This window comes from Paroedura picta, chromosome 5, assembly GCF_049243985.1.
Source record: "Paroedura picta isolate Pp20150507F chromosome 5, Ppicta_v3.0, whole genome shotgun sequence".
Classification (NCBI taxonomy): domain Eukaryota; kingdom Metazoa; phylum Chordata; class Lepidosauria; order Squamata; family Gekkonidae; genus Paroedura; species Paroedura picta.
The window spans coordinates 101,161,518-101,183,507 of NC_135373.1; the positions used below are offsets into that span (position 1 = coordinate 101,161,518).

The window sequence follows — 21,990 nt, forward strand, 5'->3', positions numbered from 1 at the left end:
ACCTAAAATTTGTGCGCAAGGCACAAGCGAGGCCAGGTAGGTTGTAATACCTCCTCTGGCAAGTCCTAGAAGTGAAAGGCCTTGGTTTTTAAGCCTCTAAGCTTCTTAGTCTTTCCCTCCCTTACCCCCTTCTTTCTTCATCTATAAATTCCTCTCAAGGGAGAAATAGCACAGGTAGGGAAGGGAGCATGTCGAGGCTCCCGGAGCTTGCAGACGGGGGTTTAATTTCTATTAATAAGGCTAATTGGCTAAAGGAGCCACAACAGGTCTCTCTCCTCCCCTTCCCACTCATGAGGGCCTTCAGCAACAAAGAGCTGTTTGTGTCCAGACCCTGCGAAGCCTTGAGAACCAGCTGCTCACAGGAGGGGGGGGAGAAACCCCGCTCTTCCCCTTACAGCAGTGACCCCACCCCCCACCCCCAAGGCCAGGAATATTTTCATTAAACCAGGTTTAAAAGGTGACTGACGAGCACTACACCTGGCGCCACGGAAAGAGAAACCAAACTCCATGCAGGTGGATGGGGAAGGGGCCGCTTTGTGTGGAAAGAGGGAGGTTGTGATGCAGGGTCTTTAACTGTGGGGGGGTGGGGGTCAACCTTTATAGATCAGGCCAATTTCCTCTACCATGAAATTAATTCAGAAGAAATTCCGTCTAAACTTCAGGAAGAAGTTCCTGACAGAGCGGTTTCTCAGTGGAACAGGCTTCCTCAGGAGGTGGTGGGTTCTCCATCTTTGGAAATTTTAAAACAGAGGCTGGTTAGCCATCTGACGGAGAGGCTGAATCTGTGAAACCATAAGAGGGCAGCAGGTTACAGTGGATTAGCGATAGGGTTGTGAAGGTCCTGCACAGTGCAGGGGGTTGGACTAGATGACCCATGAGATCCCTTCCAACTCTATGATTCTGTGATTCTTTGTCATAGTGTAGGCACAAGATCACATCCTTGTGCTTTGTTTTTAATTTAGAATGAAATCTCTGCCCCACTAATCACCAATGTAAGATTCCCCTATGTAAGGATTTTAGAAGAGATTCAGTCCCTCTACCATTTTGTAATCTCTTAATGTCAGATATGACTCGGTGCTTGCTTGCAATTTGTTTTTATTTATTTTATTTATTATTAGATTTCTATCCTGCCACCTATCCAAAATAAATAAAACCATCAAAACCCCAATAGCAATACCCCCAACAGTGCAACAAGATCTCTACCTCCCCCCAAAACAGCCACCCTAGGTGGGGTGTCCAGATGTCAATGCAGGGACCGGATCCCATGGAGGATAGTTGTATAGTAATGAATGATTAAGGGATAACTGATGCTTGAGTGTGCACCCTTATTTCTGAGCATGCACTCTGATTTCCTTCAAGGCACCATTTTAGGCATTGAAATTCTTAACAGCTATCACAGCTGTTGGAATTATTTGGTTACTGCAGCACTAGTAGGCCAGCTGTTTCCTTTAGGGTCTCTTTAGGTAGTAAACTACCAAATAACAAAGGAATTGTATTTGATCATGAACAGGCTGCCTGCCTCGATTTAGATCAATGGTTTTCAACCTGGGGGTCGGGACCCCTTTGGGGGTTGAACGACCTTTTCACAGGGTTTACAGCAGGGCAAGCAGCTTGGCCAGGGGGGCACCATCCACACAACAGTCTTGCGGGGTAGATCAAGATAGAACGTTCGTCTGTATGGAGCAGCGGAAAAGAGCAAGATCAGCATGGTGGGACAAGAGGCAGAACTGAACATATCCTCTTCTCTGTTCTCAGATTATTAGATGCAAAAGAGAACATAAAACTAGTCTTCCAGTTATGTGTCTCCTTCCCCTACAAATCGTGATAAAACACTGGGAGAGCAAATGGTTGCAGGCAAAGACATCTGCATGTGTCCGAATTCCCACTTCAAGATTTATTTATATTATATTTATTACATTTATATACCGCCCTTCCCGAAGGCTCAGATGACTATTCAAGGCCTGGTAGCCGTGACCTGCATTGTATCTAGTCGTCAAATGTGGCTAGGGGTCTAGGGATGTTTATTTCGACAATTTCTAGTCCCTCCACCAAAAGCACACAAGATGGCGGCCAGACAATTTTTGAAATAATTGTAGATAGCAATCACACGTGACATTTATTTTAAGCATCCCTGCTTTCCTGCCTCCTTGATCAGGGTGCAGAAAGGTGTGCTGCACTTTAATCTCCCCCTTCCCTAGTCTTTCATGAGGCCTCTCATGTGATCCAGTTCTAGTTAGTGAATACATAGGTGATAACTGGACATCATCCTCGGCCAAGGACAGATGCGGGACCTCTGGAGGAATGGGAAAAGATTGCTAGAGTCTGCCGCCCCCTAGTGGTCTTGAAAGGCAGTGGACAGGAGTATGCATGAGAGTGCTGTAAAGATAGGAAAGAGAATTGATGGGCTAATAGTGAGAACAAGCAGCTGCTTCAACAAGCAGAACTCACGGAAAGATCTCACATTAGAAAGGCAGAGCACCTATTAAAACATAATTAATTTCCCCCATGCTCTGGAGGAAATTTTCCTTATTTATTGAATGTGCATTTGTCATCAAGGAGCACAAATAAGTTTACATAGAATTCAAAGGAGTGTCCCTTCCTGGCACTGATCAAGCTTCAGCAAGGTTATTGCATCGTGGATCTTCTGACCATAGCTTGGCACCACCTTTTCATTTAGCCCTCTTGCAGGCAATTCACTTGAATCCATGGAAGCGGATCTCTTAGGCTGGCCCTTTAACTAGGGTCTCCAATATGGTCCCCTTTAGCATCAGGGCATCCTCCAGCTCTTTATCTGGTGCCCACAAGGTGTTTTTGAAAAGTGGGTGAGATCAGGTGGGACGTTTTCCCAGCAATGTTTCTGACTGGGCACTGAGGAGCTGATTGGCTCTGCAGGTTTTTAAGTATGTTGCTTTGGCAGCAGCTGCCAACACCACACGAGGATCCTAACTGTGTGACTGAAGGTAAGCTGCAGCAGCATTTTGTGGCTGCCAGTACCACACTGTATCAGAATTCCAAAGGTGCCCATGGACTCAGGCCTGTGAGAGAAAATGTCAGTGAGAGCATATATTACTTTGGCGTAGTTGCACAATATCTCTTCAGGCTCTCTGTAGCGGGGGTAGTCAAACTGCATTCGCTGGCAGGGGCTCATGGGAATTGTAGTCCATGGACATCTGGAGGGCTGCAGTTTGAGAAGGGTTGCCCTGAGGATGTATCTCATGGTTCCCCCAGGGGATCATGATAACCCTTGCAAGAAGCAGGACTCCAAGCTATACCTTGAGCTCCACGATGTCAGTGGCTTTCCACACTTTCTCATTGTTAAGGTTGCTTCCATTCCATTCTCTGAACACATGCTCTGCCTCTCTGTTTGTTTTGTGGATGATAAAGAATGTTTTATGTTAAACAGCAGTTCGACATTATTTCTTTCTTTGATTTCCTCTGTGGCTGTGGATGCTCAGGTAGAATATGTCTCTGGCTGTTCTGGGATTTTGGAACAGATCCTTCCATCTGTGCATCAGTAATGGCACCCTCTGCAAGTCTGCCTTGGAAAGGAGCCTAGGATTTCCACCACCACCAACTGGCTTTGTTTTGGGGACATGTTTCACCACTGTACAGGTGATAATCTCCTAAGAGAAGTTTCTAGAGCCACTTTTCTCTGCCTTCTGCCAAAAAAAGTACAACTAGGGTAGAAAATTCACACAAAGGTACATTTTATGACCTTTTAAAAACTTGGGGCTGTTGGCACAATGGACTTAAGAACTGAAAAATGAAACATGAGAAACAGCATGGTGTAGCAGTTAGTACGAGAGTCCTGAGTTCAAAATCCCCACTCAGCCATAAACCTCATGGAGTGATCTTGAACTAGTGCTTCACTCATTAACATCCCTCTCTTGGAGTTCTTGGAAGCATAAAATGGAAAATGCAAACTTAAAATAAGAAAAGAGACACTCAGGAACCAGTAGCATTTTGTTCTACTTTTTAATTTTTTCTAAAAAATACACACACATTTTGTTAGTGTTATTTACAGAATCAAACTGAAGAATCAAGAAAGTACAGATAGACCTCCCCAGCAATTCTAGAGCCACTCCCAGTTCTGCTGATTGAGGTAGGTGGCACAGTGGATAAATGTGACACAGAATGGCCAGGTAACTTCAGTCAGAAAGCCCTCGAGATCTAGCATGGGACAGGGGGCAATTCTGCAAGAATGAAATCCAGGGGTATAACTGGTAGCCAAGATCTCCCTGCAGGTAAGGCAGCAAAGGAGCATGTAGCATCCAAGTTTATTTTCAAGATCAGAGAGCTACATTTTTAAAAAATTGTTCCTCGTTAGTCGGACAGCACAACTGTCACACAACTTTAAAAAAACCCTAAAACTAAACCAAAACTTGTTATGAAACTAATAGAATGTGACTGGGGAGGGAAAATGGAGCTGCATAGCCCAGCACTGAAATTACGTGACAAATTATACTCAGTAGACGCCTGTCATGAAGAACTCTACTTTCATAAAGCCATGATTGGACTATACGGACTGGGGTGCATTGCATTCTCTCTCAGATAGCTCAGGATAGGCATTCTTTCACCAACAGAAAGTGCAAAACAAATGTCCATCTTTGCTCTACCAATGGGGAGAAACACACATGCTCCTGCATAAAGCCCTAAGAGAACCAAGCAAAACGACTCGGGGACTTATTGACTGCTACAACACAGCTTGTATGAAAAATAAAGATGGGGAAAGTGTTGACCTCCACTCTGGTTTGCTACTTGGTGAAAAAATAATCCTGAGAGAATGCCAACCTACACTCTGAAATGGAAAGGACTGTTCTGTGCAGTTTTCTGTGCCAGTTGCCCAGTCAAACCCAGCCCGCTTTCATCGAATGACAGGTGCTGATCGGTCATTGGTCACCGTTGGGCGCAGCTTGACAGTGGCAAAGGGGTTCGTGCCCCTAGAAAGAGAAAAAAGGTGAAAACTAAATCTCTGGAAACACTGTAGAGCAAGCCACATCACAACAGAGAGGGTATCAGTCACTGACACATTCTAAACATTCGTTATCGTGTGTATGATGTAGCCAGGAGATACTAAGATTGTCCTTCTGCCAAGCAAGAGATATTTGGAGGAGGTTTGCCATTGCCTGCCCCTATATCATGACCCTGGTGTTCCTTGGAGGTCATCCTTCTGATTCCTGCTTAGCTTCCAAGAACTGACACAATTGGGCTTGCTGGGCCTACCATGATCATAATCCTTGTGGACGCAGCTAACACAATAAACCACATTATCAGTGAGGGTTGCCAGTGGGCCTCCTGTGCTCATTTTGGCCCTGTGGCAGGGAGATACACCAACCTACTCTAGCTGCACTGTGACCAAAGAAAGGGCACCTAGCAGTAGCTGCTAAAGGCCAGAGATTGCCTTGAGGACATGAGATGCTGCTACACTGTTGAAGGTAAGCAGGCAGGTTTAAACTGGTCACTCTTCCCCCGAGAGACTGCCTTGAAGACTGCTATTCCAGCAGCCCCTTTTAAAAACATGTATAATGAACAAATCACACAATATATAAGTGGCCGAGAGATGGAATTTAAATCAGTTTCAATCTTGTCTTTGCCATGAATTCATTAGGTATTTTCAGGTAAGCTGGAGATACTCAAGCCATCTTCCAGGGTTGTCATAAGAATTACAACATGAAAATATACGTGAAGTCATTTTTAAAAGTTCTGTCTAAATGTTCAATGTCTTGCTATAGACTGGAAGTAACAAGCTTAGGACACTTTCAGAAATCATGACAAGAATCTCTGTGCATTTATAATACAAGCTTTAAAAAACCTGTAAAATATGGCGATTGTGGCAAGTAATGCTTGAAAACATCCGTTTTTAGTTCAGTTCCAATTATAGCCCACTAAGTGAAGAGACATGGTCTTACACCTTTGTTCTATGAATAGGCACTGTCTTTAAGCTATGCACTGTACATTATGCAATGTCACCGGTATATAAATCAAATAAATAAAAAAATTAAAAACAATATGCCTCTGGACTCTCCTCCCAGGGCCTGCAAAATGGAGCTCTTCCACCAGGTGTTTGGTTGAGGCTGGGTGTGATGAGTACCGGGGAATTTCAAACTCCCCCACCCCACCCGGGTCTTCGGTATTAGACCTACAGAACTACCCTGCTGTACCCATCCCCCCAGCCACTCCAGACCACCAAACTGACTGTATTGGAGGCTGGGGAGATCTTTCAGTTCTACCGCCATCGTGTCTTATTGTGTCTTATTGTATTTTATTGCTATGTTTATTTTATTGGGATACAATTTGGGGATTTTATTGTTATAAGATTTTATATACAATGTTTTATATATATATATGTTGTAAACCTCCGCGAGCCAGTTCGCTGGGAGCGGCAGTCTAAAAATCAAATTATAAATAGAAAATAAAAGAACTATATTCTCTCCGACTCTAAACAAACATGTACAATTCAGGGTGGTGAGGCATCACAGACATGAGAAATACAAAAAAAAGAGTGTCTTTTGGATAAGTGTCTTTAATATATGCTAACTATGGGATAATGATAATCATGTCATCAATCCCAGACTAGCACAGAGTCGAGACTTACCTAGGGAACAGTTCTGGTGGATGCTCCCTCCCTGTTGGTTTCTACAATGAAACAAAAACACAGTGAAGGGCCAAGAAAGAATCGCTTCTGAATTTAACAGAGACAAAATGGAAAGGCAGAAACATGAGAGAACATCACACACTCACACACGTAGACAGCATCTGCACCACTGACCTCCCAGCAAGATAGTACAAGCCTGGCACATACACAGCCTACAGGATGTTTTACCATGCGACATCTCTGCCTTTGCTGACATTGATGTAAAACCCAAGATGCTCAAACAAAGGAGGCATGAAAAGGTTAGCTAGCCAGGCCCCACTCAAATCCCTTTTCAGCACTCAGAGTCCTACTATTAGCAGAAAGAGCTGCTGCCCCGGAGCCACCAGAAATCAGGCTGAGATGTCATGGAGCAGAGGAGTGAACTGAAGGGACCCTAGAGAGTGAAGAGAGAAGTGACTGAGACTCACCCACTACAGCAGCAAAGCAGAGTCCCTAGGCTGCAATAGGTAAGGAGAGGAGACAGACCAAAAGGGACTGAGTCTTCCAGCCTCAGAGTATAGCTAAAATGAAGGGGGAAAGAGCTCCAAGTATGCCCGTTCCAAAGCCTACCAGCAAAAGTCAGAGGAAGAACTGGAGATGACCCTGACCCTGTACATAGAGGCTAGTTGAGAATCCCTGGCTTACAGCATCCCTGCCAGTGGTTCTAATAGTGGTCCATAGTCATGTGACTTGTGTGGCTACATGATTGGCCACTGCTGCAACCTAGTCCAATCACATAGTAGTAGTTATGAGCAGTAACCACATCTCCCACAGCATACAAACCAAGCCTGAACCAGCTCCCTTTGCCAAGGAGTGTCAGAAAGTTATCTATAGGCCATTCCCAGTCCTCGCTATCCCAATTAGATCTAGTGGTCTCAGGGACATGGTAAACACTCACCTTGGGATCTGAAGTGGTGGCTGCAGGATTAGCCACACTGCTTCTGCGGCTGCCAGCCACCGCCAAGGCAGGAGAAGGGCTTGGCGACTGCGGTCGGGTAGGAGTGTGCCAATAATCACCCGTTGATGGGGCACTAGGCCGATCCATAAGCTCATCCACGCTATGACTGCTCCGCAGAGGAAATGGCCTGGGGTTGGGGGAAGGAAAGGGTGACAAAGGCTCATGAATGCAGGGAAAGGCGTACTGAAAATGGCTAGGAGTGCAAGTCAAAAGTTTTGGATTCAATGCTCATTTCAGCACCAAGCTACACTGAAATAAATAATGGAAACTGGCATACAGAAGGAAGAAGAGGAAAAGAAGATCAGGCATGGAGAAAAGACATGGTTTCCCTGAATGATATTTTTAATTGCCCTGTAATGGATTTTCTCCTTGGGGGGACAGGTACAAACATATCTATGATGTATGTTGTGACTGGGAGTAGATAATCAGATGTCTAGGATTGTCAGGTGTGTGTCCCCTGGGACCAACAAAGGGGGGGGGGGATAGGGCAGAGACATCCAAGTTTGGAAACTTCTGGAGATTTAGGAGTGCAGCCTGGGGAGGACTGGGACATCAGTGGGGTAAAATGCCATAGAGGCCACCCTCCAAAGCAGCCTTTCTCAACTTTTTAACCCTCGAGAGACACAGCTGTGTGCAAGCCCCCTTGCCCCCCTTCCAGGCCCATTACTGGCCATTGGGGGGGGGCAGATTGATATGACCATATATGGTCATTTCACCAGATAAATGTTTGATACATTTTTTTTTAATGTAAAAATTAATTCCCACCTACTCATTTAGGAAACCCTTCCAGGGCCATCAAGAAACCCCAGGATTTCATGAAACCTTGGTTGAGAAAGCCTGCTCCAAAGTATCGGTTTTACCCAGGGGAACTGATCTCTAGTCTGGATATATAAACTATAATTCCAGAATATCTTCAGTGTAAGCGCTTATATATAACAAAAATTAAAATATTATTAACAAAAAAAATATTTTTGTAAGCGCTTATATATAACAAAAATTAAAATATTATTAACAGAATATCTTCAGGTCCCGCCTAGAGGCCGGCATCCCTAGATGGGTAAAAAATCAAGTATTCTTTTTTCCCCTCTCTGCTCCCCACTGCCTATCTTGGAAGCTGAAGATTTTGAGCAGAGAGATGGCATCTGTGTCTGTGCATATTCCCTACCAATTGCTTAATTATGCACACCACGTGTTACTTCTCCCGCACTCTTCTCAAAAGGTTCCAGTTGTATTTAACCCGGAGGGAGGGGGCAGGTATAGCAGGGGAGAGAGAAATTAAGAGTGCAAAAGCAACAGTCAAGAAGTTAAAATCACCTCCTGAAGCTGCCTTTCATTAAGACAAGCAGGTGTTGTTAACATATGGCATTCAGCCATGACTGACAGTGCCTGACATTGCTTGGTACCCAGTGTAGCATTAATGCCAGAAACAGGGGCCCCGTCTGCTCCAAAAAGAGGCTGGCCCTGCACTGCACAAGGTTCCATATGAGAATAAAGACCAGCACACGTGAACTTCAGAATGTACAGAGATCAAGTTCATGTTACCTGGGGGTGGTCTCCTCAGGCTCTCTCACCTCCTCCAATGGCTTCACAAAAGCTTCTGGAAACCAGCCACTCCTAAAAACCAAGGACATGTGGCAACAGTTGCCCTTAACGATTCCATCAGCCAGGCTTTTTGCCAAAGACTCCATGTGTTGCACATGATGTCTGCCCCATTTTTTCCCTGCACAAGAACCTTATAAGGACAGAGGGGGCAGCTCAGGGACACCTGGGAGCTCCATGGCTAAGCAAGGATTTGAAACTGGGCTCCATCTTTTGACAACTTCACTGTGTGGGCTTCCAAGGGGGAAATCCTCAAATTCAACATATGATAAAGCAAAAAAAGGTACTGGGGCTTGGCATTATGACCCCATGAGCCTTGAACCCAGCTTTAAATGTGATAAGCTTTCTACTTCTCTGGATGTATATATAATGATATTCCAGTGCTGATTTACAAAAAAGTAAGAGGACTTCCCTCCTTCCCTCCCTCAATGACAGGGAAAGCTGTCAAGAGGACAGGTTCAAGGACAATGGTTGCCAGGTGAACTGAAAAACCAAAATTTTCTGACCCACGTAGCAGCATTCCAACTTTACTGCAATTTTTTCCCAAACTTCCAAACAAAGCAAGTTTGAGAAAGATTGGAGAAAAACTGGAGAAACCCCCAAGGTGCAAAAATGCCCCCCATGTTGCTGTGTGAAAACAGGGAGAGAGAGAGAAAACTTTCCAAAAGTATTGAACTCAGAATGCACAGAAATGGACACTGTCTCTAAAGAAAGGTGGGGGGGGGATTTAATACCTAAGGGTGGGATTCTTATGTCAGAGTGATCTGGAGATCTGAGCCAACCTAAGTGATGTGGAGATCTGAGCATCTGCCTTTCTTGGGCTATGCAAGCACTTCTTTATGTGTCATATTTGACAAAAGATCCTCACCAAATGTGAGAAATGCTTGTAATTCTTTTTGTATTTAGCTTTTATAATAAATGCATTTTAACTCTCCCTTTCACCCTATAGAAAGTCAATATATTAAGAGCCCAATTTGAACCAATCAATTAAAGATAAGTCCCCCATAAAAGAAGAATCCGCTTGGTCAGCGTTACCTGAGAAGAGGCGTCTGAGGCATTTACCCAAGAACTCTCTCAGCCCACTACAATTCCCTGGACATGAACCTGAGCACACTTACGTGGATGTCCCTTCCAGCCTGCCATAAAGCCAGCCATTTTGTGCTTCTGGTATCAACACGATAACTACATCTCCAAGGCTGAACTGCAAAAGAGTCCTGTTGGAACCAGCAGAGTAAGGTGCGATCGCTCGGACTCTCAGCACATTATTGTTGCTTTCCTCTTTGCTCCCTGCTTCTTTCCCTCCTCCTGGCTGCTCTCCGAAGGAGCCAGAACGAGAACGTTGGCCAGTGGAAAGAGAACCTACAAGAGACAGAATAACTGAGTAAAGCCATTGTGTTGGCTGATGCCTTATCCACTAGGAAATGGGACAGTTCCTTACAGATTTGCCCACATGTATCTCAAACATTTGCTCTTGATATTCTTTGAGATTGAACAATTGGTACATTCAGGCCTCACGCTTATCCAGCTTTACTGCCCTGACTGAATGTAGCAGCCTCTCCTACATATACAAGGCTTTGTGTGTGGGGGGGGGGGGGGGATTTTCTTGGTGGCGATTCTTTATCTCCCGTCAGATATACTGGAAGGGCTATTAGTCCCCTCCCCTTCCTTACTAGCAGAAGAAGTTCTTGGCAGGGACCTCCTCCTTGGTTCTGTCTGAGGGGAAGGCATAATTTCCACGGTCTCCTGAGGGAAGGGGCTGGAACTTCTTCCTGTCATCAATGTACTGAATTCACCCACAGTTCTCTGAGGCTGGAACAAAACAATTAAGGCAAAAAACATTTTCTGATTACAATGTTCCCCATAACTGAGACCCAAAGAGGCATTCAACGAAGACTACAAATACAAAACCACAATATATCTCAAAACAAGATGAAACCAGAAATACAATCAGTATCGGACATCCATTCCCCACGCTCACATGAAAGCTGTTCCACAATATAGGAACTGTACCACACACACACTCAAACAGTGTTTCTGCACTAGCAATATCATTCGGATTTGCATTTTTTAAGGGTTGACTTTTTCGTCCATTTCCACACTACAATTTACTTCTTGAGGCACAGTCCTGAATTACCCCCTCATTTGCCCCACAGCAAAGGAATCCCCAGAAAACTGGATTTAATCTTTTCAAGTGGGGTCTAATGGGGTCTAATTCGGGGCTGGCCAATGCAGAAATGTGTGTAATCGGGTTTTCCCTGTGCCCGCCATTTTGAGTTAATGGGCATGCCACTTTCCTTATCACCATCCTCCGTATTCCTCCATGGAGAGGGAGGTGTCAAAGGCTACTTGTAGCTGCATCCCATCCAGGTAGGGCAGTTGTGCTTCCTTGCCGGGACCCTTCCTACTGAGCCACAGGACCTCCATCTTTGAAGGATTGAGTTCAAGATGGCTCTGCTTGAGCCATCCCGTCACTGCTTCCAGACATCTAGCTAATGAGTCTGAGGGTGAATCAGGGGGGCCATGCAACAGGAGGAAGAGCTGGGTGTCATCGGCATATTGATGGCAAATAAGGGGAGGAAAGCCCAAATGTGGAAACACTAGAGTCGACTCGCAGCATCCAAAGAAAATCCATAGCGAGGCTAAAACAAGGTATGTCTCCTAAAGCAGGGGTAGTCAACCTGTGGTCCTCCAGATGTCCATGGACTACAATTCCCATGAGCCCCTGCCATCCTTTGCTGGCAGGGGCTCATGGGAATTGTAGTCCATGAACATTTGGAGGACCACAGGTTGACTACCCCTGTCCTAAAGCAGAAATGGTCAGAGAGAGAAATGTCAAGATAAGAGAAAATCCTAAAGCAGGAGACCCTTCAAAGAGATGAATTGCATATGCAAAGAGATACAAACATCCTTTATGTCAGAATATTGGCTGGACTAACTGGATGTGACCATGGAAGATTTATGAGCAGGTCTCCATGGTTTTTAGAAATAGTAAACTCTCCTTATTCTCTACTAGGCTTCCGCCTTTATCTGAGCCATTTTCACATCCCCAAAACAGCTTAAGGATAGCAATATTTGCACCGTGAAGGAGCTGCATTTGCAGAATTCATTACCCCTCGCCCCTCCCTTTTGCTGCAGTCCTAATACAAACTGGGAACTTAATTCCCAGTAGGAGCTGTCTGACTGGAAGAGGATCAGAGTTAGTTCGTTGAACATCAACTCAACTGTGTCGCAAAAACAACATCTAGTTTTGCTCTTAGTGGAGACCATAATAGATCAACAACTGAGGGGAAAGCTTTTATTCTATGAGACTATGCCCCAAATTATCCCACACCTTTTGTTGTTGTTGTTGTTCCTCAGAGGAAAACAATTACTATTTTCTTTGGTAAGCTGCAGAGAACTCTGAGCTGTCAGCAAGTGGTTTGCCCTGAAGCTTACCAGGGGGAAAAAAAGTCAATCCTTTACCCTGATGAACATCTTATGTTTGAATTACATTTTGGCAATCTGATGCATTGCTACATAGAACATGCCACATGTTTCTCGTTTTGCTTTGCAAGTTGGTGCAGCCCTTCCTGTGTTTATTTCCACATAATTTTTATCTTATCCTGGCAGCTTTAACTGCTAGAAATCTGTTTTTCATTTCAAAACATTAGGTTCTCAGGATGCTGAACACCATATTCAGTCCAAACGCCTGTACTCATATGGTGTGACCATGGAATTGTTCAAAACATAAGCAGCCAAGGAATGCAGTGGTGGCTGAGTTTCTAGCCAGGCTTCTACATTCAGTCTTCTACACTGATGGATCTCTTGTGGATTCTTGGGTCAGTCCACCCCATAATAGGTCTCCCGTGGTCACAAATAAAAGCATCATAGACAAAATGAACATTCTGGTGATTTTTTTATTATCTAAAAAATAACTCCATTTGCCAGTATTACTCCCATATGAAACCACTCCTTTATTAAGGTCATAACTGAAGGTTCTCCTCCTGTCATTAGCTGTCAGACTGGTGCCCCTGGAGGGGAAATGGCTTTCTGAGGTGGCCCCTGGGCTGTGGAATAATAACTTTAAAATATTCCCTTGACTACTTTTCCATGTTCGGTTTGGTACCAAGTTTATCTGAAAAAGGTTTTTAACAGAGATAGCTCATTTTTCACAATAAAATCAGAGTCCAGTAGCACCTTTAAGACCAACAAAGATTGTTCAGTTATCTTTCTGCTGTTTTATTCCTTAACTATCTCAATGTTAATTTTTCCTCATAAGTGGATTTTAGATATAGTTATGTCAGCTGCTTCATAGACTGCAGCGGGGAAGGTCTCAGTGGGCAACAGAGACAGCTGCTCCAGATCGCTTGCAGGGGAGTGGTGGCTGTCCATGGCCCCACTTCTGATGAGGTGGGAGGAAAACAGGCTCCCTCTGCCAATACCCTCAGGACTCCTCAGACTGCCCACTCACCCACTCACAGCAACAGCCACTCCCAACTGCTCCAGGCAGCACACAGGCAGTTGGCTCAACAGCATCCACTTGTGGTCCTCTCTCTGGGTCTTGGGCTGCCATTTTCCTGCAATAGCTCCTCCCCACCACATATGGAGGGAGGGCTGCTTCTTGCTTGGTTCCACAGGCAACGATTCTGGGGCCCCATCCTGGACTTTGGCTTAGGGTCCCAAAATCACTAAGCCCCCCTTAATAGACTACACTGTGGAAAGGCAGGCTATAAAGATGTTAAATAAATAAATGACACCATGAAAGAACTGATGTTTGTGTCCTTTCCTGCACAATGGTACATCACAGCCTGTTCTATCAGGAATCATTTCTCACAGAGAGCCGTGGGCGACTTTTCACCCTCCTTACCATCTCAAGGTGGGTCGGAGTCAGGCGGCCTGATGGGAGACCTTGGTTGTGGGGAGTGCTAAGCAAAGCGGGAACAGGATTGCGGCTGGCTTCCAACTGCTCCTTCCACAAAGGTGACTTGTTTTGGATGATGCCCCGGGACTTAACGGAAGTAAAGAAAACATAAATGGCATCTGCAGACTGAGCAAGCATAAAGTAGTGACCTGTCCTTTTTAAAAGATTGGATGGAAATGGATCAGGTCTCACACAGCAAAAAACGTATGTATGCTTCAGTGTTTGAAAGAATTAGGTCCTTTCCCTTGCAAGGCAGTAACAATGATTAACACAAACATAATCCCGAGAACAGGGGAAATTTCAGGCCTTTGGGTTTACCCCAAGTTCTCATTGATTTATTTGACCTACAAAAATGTAATCCACCACCTCTTTCGCTCACACCGCATGACACGGCAACAGTTTGATTAAATTTAGAGTCCAGTGGCACCTTTAAGACCAACAAAGTTCTATTCAAGGTATGAGCTTTTGTGTGCACACAGCCTTCCTCAGATACAATATCATGGAATGGAAGTAAGTTCATATTTATAGGCAAGGGTGAGAGTAAATTAACATACAGCATAAATGAAAATGATTAACAGATTCCAGAGATAGGAAAAAACTGGATGTTTGAATTCAATATAGAAAAGGTTTAGAAAATGAAGATTAAATGCCAGCCCATGCCCCAGATTTGCACTGGGAACAGAGTATGCAAATTGGACATGCCAGCATTCATTTGTTTAATACACATGGCTTGGTTATGTTGCTCATTTTAGTAGCAGGCTTTCTTATTTTATCACGCTAAGCTGGAATTTTCTTTCTAGAACTTTCGCCACTAACCAACTTGCAGCCTTGGGCAACAAAGGCTGGAACTCTTCAGATTTCCGAAAGAGAGGGACCTATAAGGCAGGGGAAAGGAGGACTGGAGACCCAGTAGCATCTCCAACCTACAACAACAGAGGTTAGTTTTCCTTAAAGGAAACAGCAGTTTCAAAGGACGGCCTCTACGGCATCACATCCCCACATGCTCCCTCCTCTGTCCAAATCAGGGGTAGTCAAACTGCGGCCCTCCAGATGTCCATGGACTACAAGAATCGCATCTGCTGGCAGGGGCTCCTGGGAATTGTAGTCCATGGACATCTGGAGGGCCGCAGTTTGACTACCCCTGGTCCAAACTGTCAGCCTGAGGCACCACCCCCACACCTCCAGTAATTTTCCAAGCTAGTTGGCAACCCTACCGCCATGACAAAGAACCAAAAGTTGTGTTGAATATAGGTTTCATTATCTAGCCATTGGAACCCCCAACCCTTCTCTGGTTTCTGCACTTTTGGAAAAATACCTCTAAATATTTTTTATGTTTCCATGAGAGCTAGAAAGCTGCTGTCTTTCAAATCTGAAAGGAAGGGTGCTCGTATATGGTATGGCATTCTCCTTTAAGTATCATTTCTCATGAGTCACCATGAGTCTCAGCAAGGCACATACTTCACCTATGCATATAGCCAGGGGCCATCAGCTCTCTTGCTTCATGAAAAGACGATTAACCACAGGCTTCCTCCTCCCCCCTTTCAGAAGGCATCTCCCCAGACTCCCTTTGATGTCAAATCAAATTTTCACTGTGAATATGCCAATAGCTAGATTTCTCCTGTCACACACACTCATGACACCTGCCTCCTCGCCTCACCCTGGTATAGAATTGAAGGAATGTATTGAAGAGTAGGTGGTGCTTCTCTGCTAGAAAACGATACCGGCGTTTCTCCTCCAGCTCAGCAGCCTGTTGACTCTCACTGACAAAAGCTTGCATTTCCGTGTGCAGGAGCATCATGTTCTCCTGGAGTTGGGTGTGGAAGCAAGAACATGGGTCACCTAGTATTCTGAACAGGAAATTAGCATTAGGCCATACGACTATTCTGCAGGGATGTATGGATCCTAACTGTTCAACAGTGTGGAAACTGTTCAACTGTGTGGAAACTGTGTGGAACTGTTCAACTGTGTGGAAAAAACACCTTCACTGGCTGCTTCCATTTTTCTGTATGAACTCAAGTTTGTGTGGAAAGTTTAACTCATAGCAGTTGAAAAGATCATCTGGTAAACTAACAAATTAATCAGCTGGCCACTTGACTATGTGGCCATGTGGCCAGTTGATACAAGAAGGCCAATAGGCATAGTGTCCGTTAGGTACAGTAGGCACACAATACTTTTAGGGGCTAACAAAAATGTTTTCTTTTAAATTCGGGAGAAAAAAAATAACTTTTATGGTCAAAGAAAACATTTAATTTTTTTCCCACACGTTAGAAAAGAATGACATTTTAGCGCCTGCAAAAATCTATACAATTTTGCCTATAGTGGGAAAAATATGTTGTATTTAAAGTTATATTAAAAATAATTTTTAATACTTATATTATTTTGGTGGGAGAGGCAAACAAAGGCAAAACTGCCTAGGGCCTATGAAAGTCATAATGTGGCTTGGGATACATGCCAGGAGAGGCAAGATTTGTCATGTGCATGATTTAAGAGCATATGAGGAATATCCTACAGGGGGCATTTGAGGAGATAGGTGTTTAGCATAGTTAAAATAGGAACTTCCTGATGTTTTTCAAATAATCAGATTAGCTAATTTGGAGACTTCCAACTTCGATGATCATGCTTCTCGCTGCTTGCCTCCTCAACTGACAATATGATAGAAAAACAGAAGTTTGACAGTTAGGAACATCTCTCTTCTCTTTCTATACAAAGTTTGTTTCTCTTCTTAATAAAACTATTTGATTCTTTTAAGCAGCTTGGTGGTTTGCTCTCTTTGATTGGAGTTCCACACAAACCAGTCTTTTGTGAAATGCGATCCTAAGTTTGCTGTGTGCCAATACGGGACATGCTGCCTATCTACCTCCTCTGAATTGTCTTTAGTCTCTACATTATTCCCCACCTTCATCTCTCGGGCATTCTTGTCTCGCGTTCTCTCCATTCTCCACAAGTCTGACATGCATTTGTCAAGGTTGGCAGCTCTCCGACGGTATTCCTTCTCATATCGCTGGCGGCTGTCCTATGTACAGGCATAGCAAAGAGAGAAAAGCTTGAACTCATGGCTGGAGAGAAAACAAAAGCCCACTTGCCGCACAAAATCATTTGCCAAAGTCTGAAAACAAGAATGAGTGAACTCCAAAAAGTAAGGGAAATTATTAAGATTCTTTACATTTGCCAACTTTGTAGTGGTGCAACTGTCCCAGGCCCAGAAAGGTTAAAAAACTAATAATGGTGGTGTCAAAAAGGATATCACAGACCCTTCAGCTAGTAGATGTCTATGACAGATGTACATAGCACAAAGAGTACTAACAATCAAAAGGTTAGAAGGGGTAGGAGAGAGGGCACAAAAATCACTTTCCTTCAGGGAATAAATAAACCCTATGGGCCGATTCACGGTGGCACATTCCTCAGCTGACAACTGCAGTGCCCAGTGATGGACATGTCAATATCACACGGATTCATTACCAATAATAAAACTTGCTTATCATCCAACATTGCCTCAGTTCTTTTCAAAAATTTACCTCATAGCAATTCACACATTTCCCTTCCCCCAGATCGTCAAGCACTGCATAATCAGAAAAAAAGTTCAGTGATGTACTAGAAAATCTAGATCATTTTATGCAATATGTTGTATATCACCCAGAGCCAGTCTCCAAGATGGGGTACAGAAATTTAATAAACTAAACTACTGTTTTTGAACCTTTAAAAGAGCAAACCCTTGTTCGAACTTTTTCTCCACAATCAGTAGGTCTAAATCATTAGTTCAGAGAGGGCAGAAGGGAGTTATACTCTATTCTATATTCTTTGTGGGGACTTTTCCTTAGGAGCATTTTTTGACCCGTTCAATTGCTGTACATACAAAGGGTCAAATGAGATGCGATGCAAGAAATGTATGATCTGGAGCATGATTTTGGTTTTAACAAGCTAACAGCAGAGAAGCAAATAGGTTTGGGAAGGCAGCACTAAGTGGGAAGGGATAATAACCTTTTCTTCTACCATTTTCCACCTTTAATCTTCCCCCTTGCCTCTATTGCTGAATGGAGTTTCCCCCTTCCAAGGTGGGCACCAAAGAAATGAGTGACATTAGTGATATCTTCGTAGCCAACAGAAACTTACAGGTATGTTTCCAAGCTATATATTTAACTTATGTTAACCGAAAAAGAAATTGGCTTTCCATTGTCACTAAATCTGTTATGTATATTTTAGAACCTGAACTGTTGGAGATATACATTGAATCACTGTAATTAAATTTTCCACTTTTAATTGTAGGGGTTCAAGATGCTGCGGACATCTCGCAACTTTGGCCAATGTGCAGAATGGCCCTCAGAATTGTTATATTCATAACAAGTACTATCCTTAAATAACTTTAAATTATCTCTTATATATGTTTTGAGAGCCCTGCCATGCTGAAAATAGTAATGTGTCCCCCTCCCGATCACTTCAGTATCACAAGATGCAACAGGGGAGGTGCAGAATCCCCCATGTAATCCAGTCCTTCAAAGAACTGCCTAATCAGCAGAGGTTGTATGGCAACATAGTCTGCCATGTTCCTCGCCTCCACTGAGGATGAGGAATGGTTCAACAGAGTGCCTGGTTTGCCTGTAACAGGAATGGCTATGCTACAAGCAGAGGCAACTTCTATGCAAACAACAACAACATTCCCAGAAACTGAGGCTCATGTGTAAGACAGGCAAAAACAGGCTAAGGGTTGGCCTGACACTCACATTGATGAACTGCATGTCCAGTTTGGTGTTTTTTTCCATTTGCTGCAGCAAGTCCACATGGAAGCTCTGGGCCTGCTCAAAAAAAGGAAATAATTAGAAACCCCTACAACCTCAGATATGCAGATGATACCACTCTAATGGCAGAAAGTGAAGAGGAACTAAAGAGCCTGTTGATGTGGGTGAAGGAGGAGAGTGCAAAAGTTGGCTTGAAACTCAACATCAAGAAAACAAAGATCATGGCATCCGGCCCTCTCAATTCCTGGCAAATAGATGGGGAAGAAATGGAGGTAGTGACAGATTTTATTTTCCTGGGCTCCAAGATCACTGCAGATGGGGACTGCAGCCAAGAAATTAAAAGACGCTTGCTCCTGGGGAAGAAAGCTATGGCAAATCTAGACAGCATCCTAAAAAGCAGAGACATCACCCTGCCAACAAAAGTGCGTTTAGTCAAGGCTATGGTATTCCCAGTTGCAATGTATGGCTGCGAAAGTTGGACCATAAGGAAGGCCGAGCGTCAAAGAATTGAGGCTTTTGAACTCTGGTGCTGGAGAAGACTCTTGCGAGTCCCTTGGACTGCAAGGCGAACAAACCGGTCAGTCCTAGAGGAGATCAGCCCTGACTGCTCTTTAGAAGGCCAGATCCTGAAGATGAAACTCAAATACTTTGGCCACCTCATGAGAAGGAAGGACTCCCTGGAGAAGAGCCTAATGCTGGGAGTGATCGAGGGCAAAAGAAGAAGGGGACGACAGAGAATGAGGTGGATGGATGGAGTCACTGAAGCAGTAGGTGCAAACTTAAAAGGACTCCAGGGAATGGTAGAGGACAGGAAGGCCTGGAGGATCATTGTCCATGGGGTCGCGATGGGTCGGACACGACTTCGCACATAACAACAACAACAACAGCTCTCATTCACATGGCAAAACAACTGGATGTTGCAACAGAGTAGCTTCCATCTGAACCGATTGAGGGTTAGAATAGGGCTGCCAGACACAGAGATGTCGTCTGCGTTGCTATGCCTCTGACAGGAAAAACCCAGAAATGACATAAGAAGAGACTTGGTCCATGTAGTCCAGTATCCTGTCTCACAAAGTGGCCAACCCGTTCCTTTGGAAGGCCAAAAGCAGGGTACATAAGCTGAGATCTTCCCCTGACGTTGCCTCCTGGCTTTGGGATTCAGAGGCTTACTGCCTCTGAATGTGGTGATTCCCTTCATCATGGTTATTAGCCAGCCACTGACAGACCTACCCTCCATGGATCTATCAAATCCCCTCTTAAAGCTGTTTATTCCTGTGGCTATCACTACATTCTCTGGCAGCCAATTCCACATTTTAATCACACTGTGTGAAGAATTGTTTCCTTTTGTCTTGAATCTATTCCTCATCATCTATACTTGATGCCCCTGAGTTCTAGTATTTGGGGAGAGGGAGAAAATATTCTTTATGTCAACTCTATCATGCCCCCCCCCCCCAGATGCCAGACTTTTCAGCCTTTCTTCATAAGTCCCAGACTTTTCACATAAGACATTGGGTAGGAAACCTGAAAGTGACATAGGATAGTGAAGGCCCTATGACATTGTGGCTGCCATTTCCCTCCCACCTATTGCCAGGTATGGTCTGGCAATGCACCCACCCGCTGGGGCTGGGGTAAAGTACCTCCAGGGGTGCCACTGCACAGCCAGACACTATGGGTGGGCAAGGGGACAGAGTTGATTGGTGCCCCTCGACCTCTGACACTGTAGGCAGTTGCTTAGGGATCCCTAGTGAATGGGCTAGCCCTGCTGAACTCTCAGAAGACAGAGAAATAGATGTTGGTCTGGGAGAGTGGAGTTCAAGGCCCACATCTCCCACAAACAGACGCTTAGCAAGTTATTCTCAGTCACAATTCTTTCTGGTAGCTGGTATGAAATATATGTTCCTCGAAGATACTCACAACTACTTCCAGGTTGCGGTTCAAATGCATTTGAGTGTCCGACATCTGTATCAAAATTTCACCTTTAGAGAAAGCAGGAAAGTCATAATGAAACGGTTTCCTTCTCCTCCTTGTCATTTGTTATTGTGTCTGCAAAGCCAGCTCAATTTGTGACCCACCAAGGCAAATGTAGCCCAGTATCATAGAATCATAGAATCATAGAGTTGGAAGGGGCCATACAGGCCATCTAGTCCAACCCCCTGCTCAATGCAGGATCAGCCCAAAGCATCCTAAAGCATCCAAGAAAAGTGTGTATCCAGCCTTTGCTTGAAGACTGCCAGTGAGGGGGAGCTCACCACCTCCTTAGGCAGCCTATTCCACTACTCTGCTGAACTACTCTGTGACTGTGAAATTCCCCCCCCCTGATATCTAGCCTATATCGTTGTACTTGTAGTTTAAACCCATTACTGCATGTCCTTTCCTCTGCAGCCAATGGGAACACCATCCTGCCCTCCTCCAAGTGACAACCTTTCAAATACTTAAAGAGGGCTATCATGTCCCCTCTCAACCTCCTTTTCTCCAGGCTGAACATTCCCAAGTCCCTCAACCTATCTTCATAGGGCTTGGTCCTTGGTATCCATGCATGGCAAACCACCAGGGACAAAACAAACCTCCTGGTCTTGCCATCTGTTTGGAAAGGAGGAGATAGGGGCATTGGCAAGCATTTGGCAGGCCACAATAAACAGCTATTTGATCAATCATAAGTTATGCAGGTAACAGGTTCCATTCTCAGTTCAGCCATGATTCTCACCAAATGGGTGAGGAAAATCATCCTTCTACTAATTTACCTCAGGGATGTTGTTAGGATGACTGAAGGGTGGAAAAAGACTCCCAGAGCACTTTGTACTCTGAAAAGGTCTCTCTAGAAATGGTTAAGATAACAGAGAAGAGAATAAAGAGCCTGATATTTAAATATTAGCAATAGATAACTCCACAGGGTCATATATATCAGGATAAAAGTCCAGTTGTTATCATTTTATATCACTGTGCCAGGGGCAAAGTGTGTTTTAAAAGCTGGCTGGGAACTCGCAACTCCCCCCCCCCCTTGCCGCAGGCGTGCGGAGAGAGTGACAAGAGCAGTGTGGCCACTTTAAAACTGGGCTGGGAGCCCACAGCTGTTCCCCCACCAGCTCTTGCCATGGGAGTGTGGAGGGAGCATCAAGAACAGGGCGAAGGACACAGCAGAGAAGCCCACTTTAAAAAGCCAGTTAGG

The 21,990-nt window shown here is 44.5% G+C and overlaps 1 protein-coding gene across 3 annotated transcripts in view; it reads right to left on the minus strand.

Moving 5' to 3' along the window:
• Nucleotides 1-3,970: 3,970 nt before the first annotated feature.
• BAIAP2L2 (BAR/IMD domain containing adaptor protein 2 like 2) overlaps nt 3,971-21,990 on the minus strand; it is a 29,007-nt gene continuing 10,987 nt past the window's right edge. For all 3 annotated transcript variants that reach the window (XM_077339510.1, XM_077339512.1, XM_077339511.1), the window contains 11 exons: nt 20,739-20,800; nt 18,810-18,881; nt 16,988-17,104; nt 15,749-15,895; nt 14,038-14,178; nt 10,862-11,000; nt 10,310-10,550; nt 9,135-9,206; nt 7,533-7,719; nt 6,596-6,636; nt 3,971-4,940 (listed from right to left, as the gene is read on the minus strand). In XM_077339510.1, coding sequence (XP_077195625.1) covers nt 4,865-4,940; nt 6,596-6,636; nt 7,533-7,719; nt 9,135-9,206; nt 10,310-10,550; nt 10,862-11,000; nt 14,038-14,178; nt 15,749-15,895; nt 16,988-17,104; nt 18,810-18,881; nt 20,739-20,800 — 1,295 coding nt within the window. In that variant the 3' untranslated portion in view covers nt 3,971-4,864. The remainder of the gene's footprint in view (nt 4,941-6,595; nt 6,637-7,532; nt 7,720-9,134; nt 9,207-10,309; nt 10,551-10,861; nt 11,001-14,037; nt 14,179-15,748; nt 15,896-16,987; nt 17,105-18,809; nt 18,882-20,738; nt 20,801-21,990) is intronic.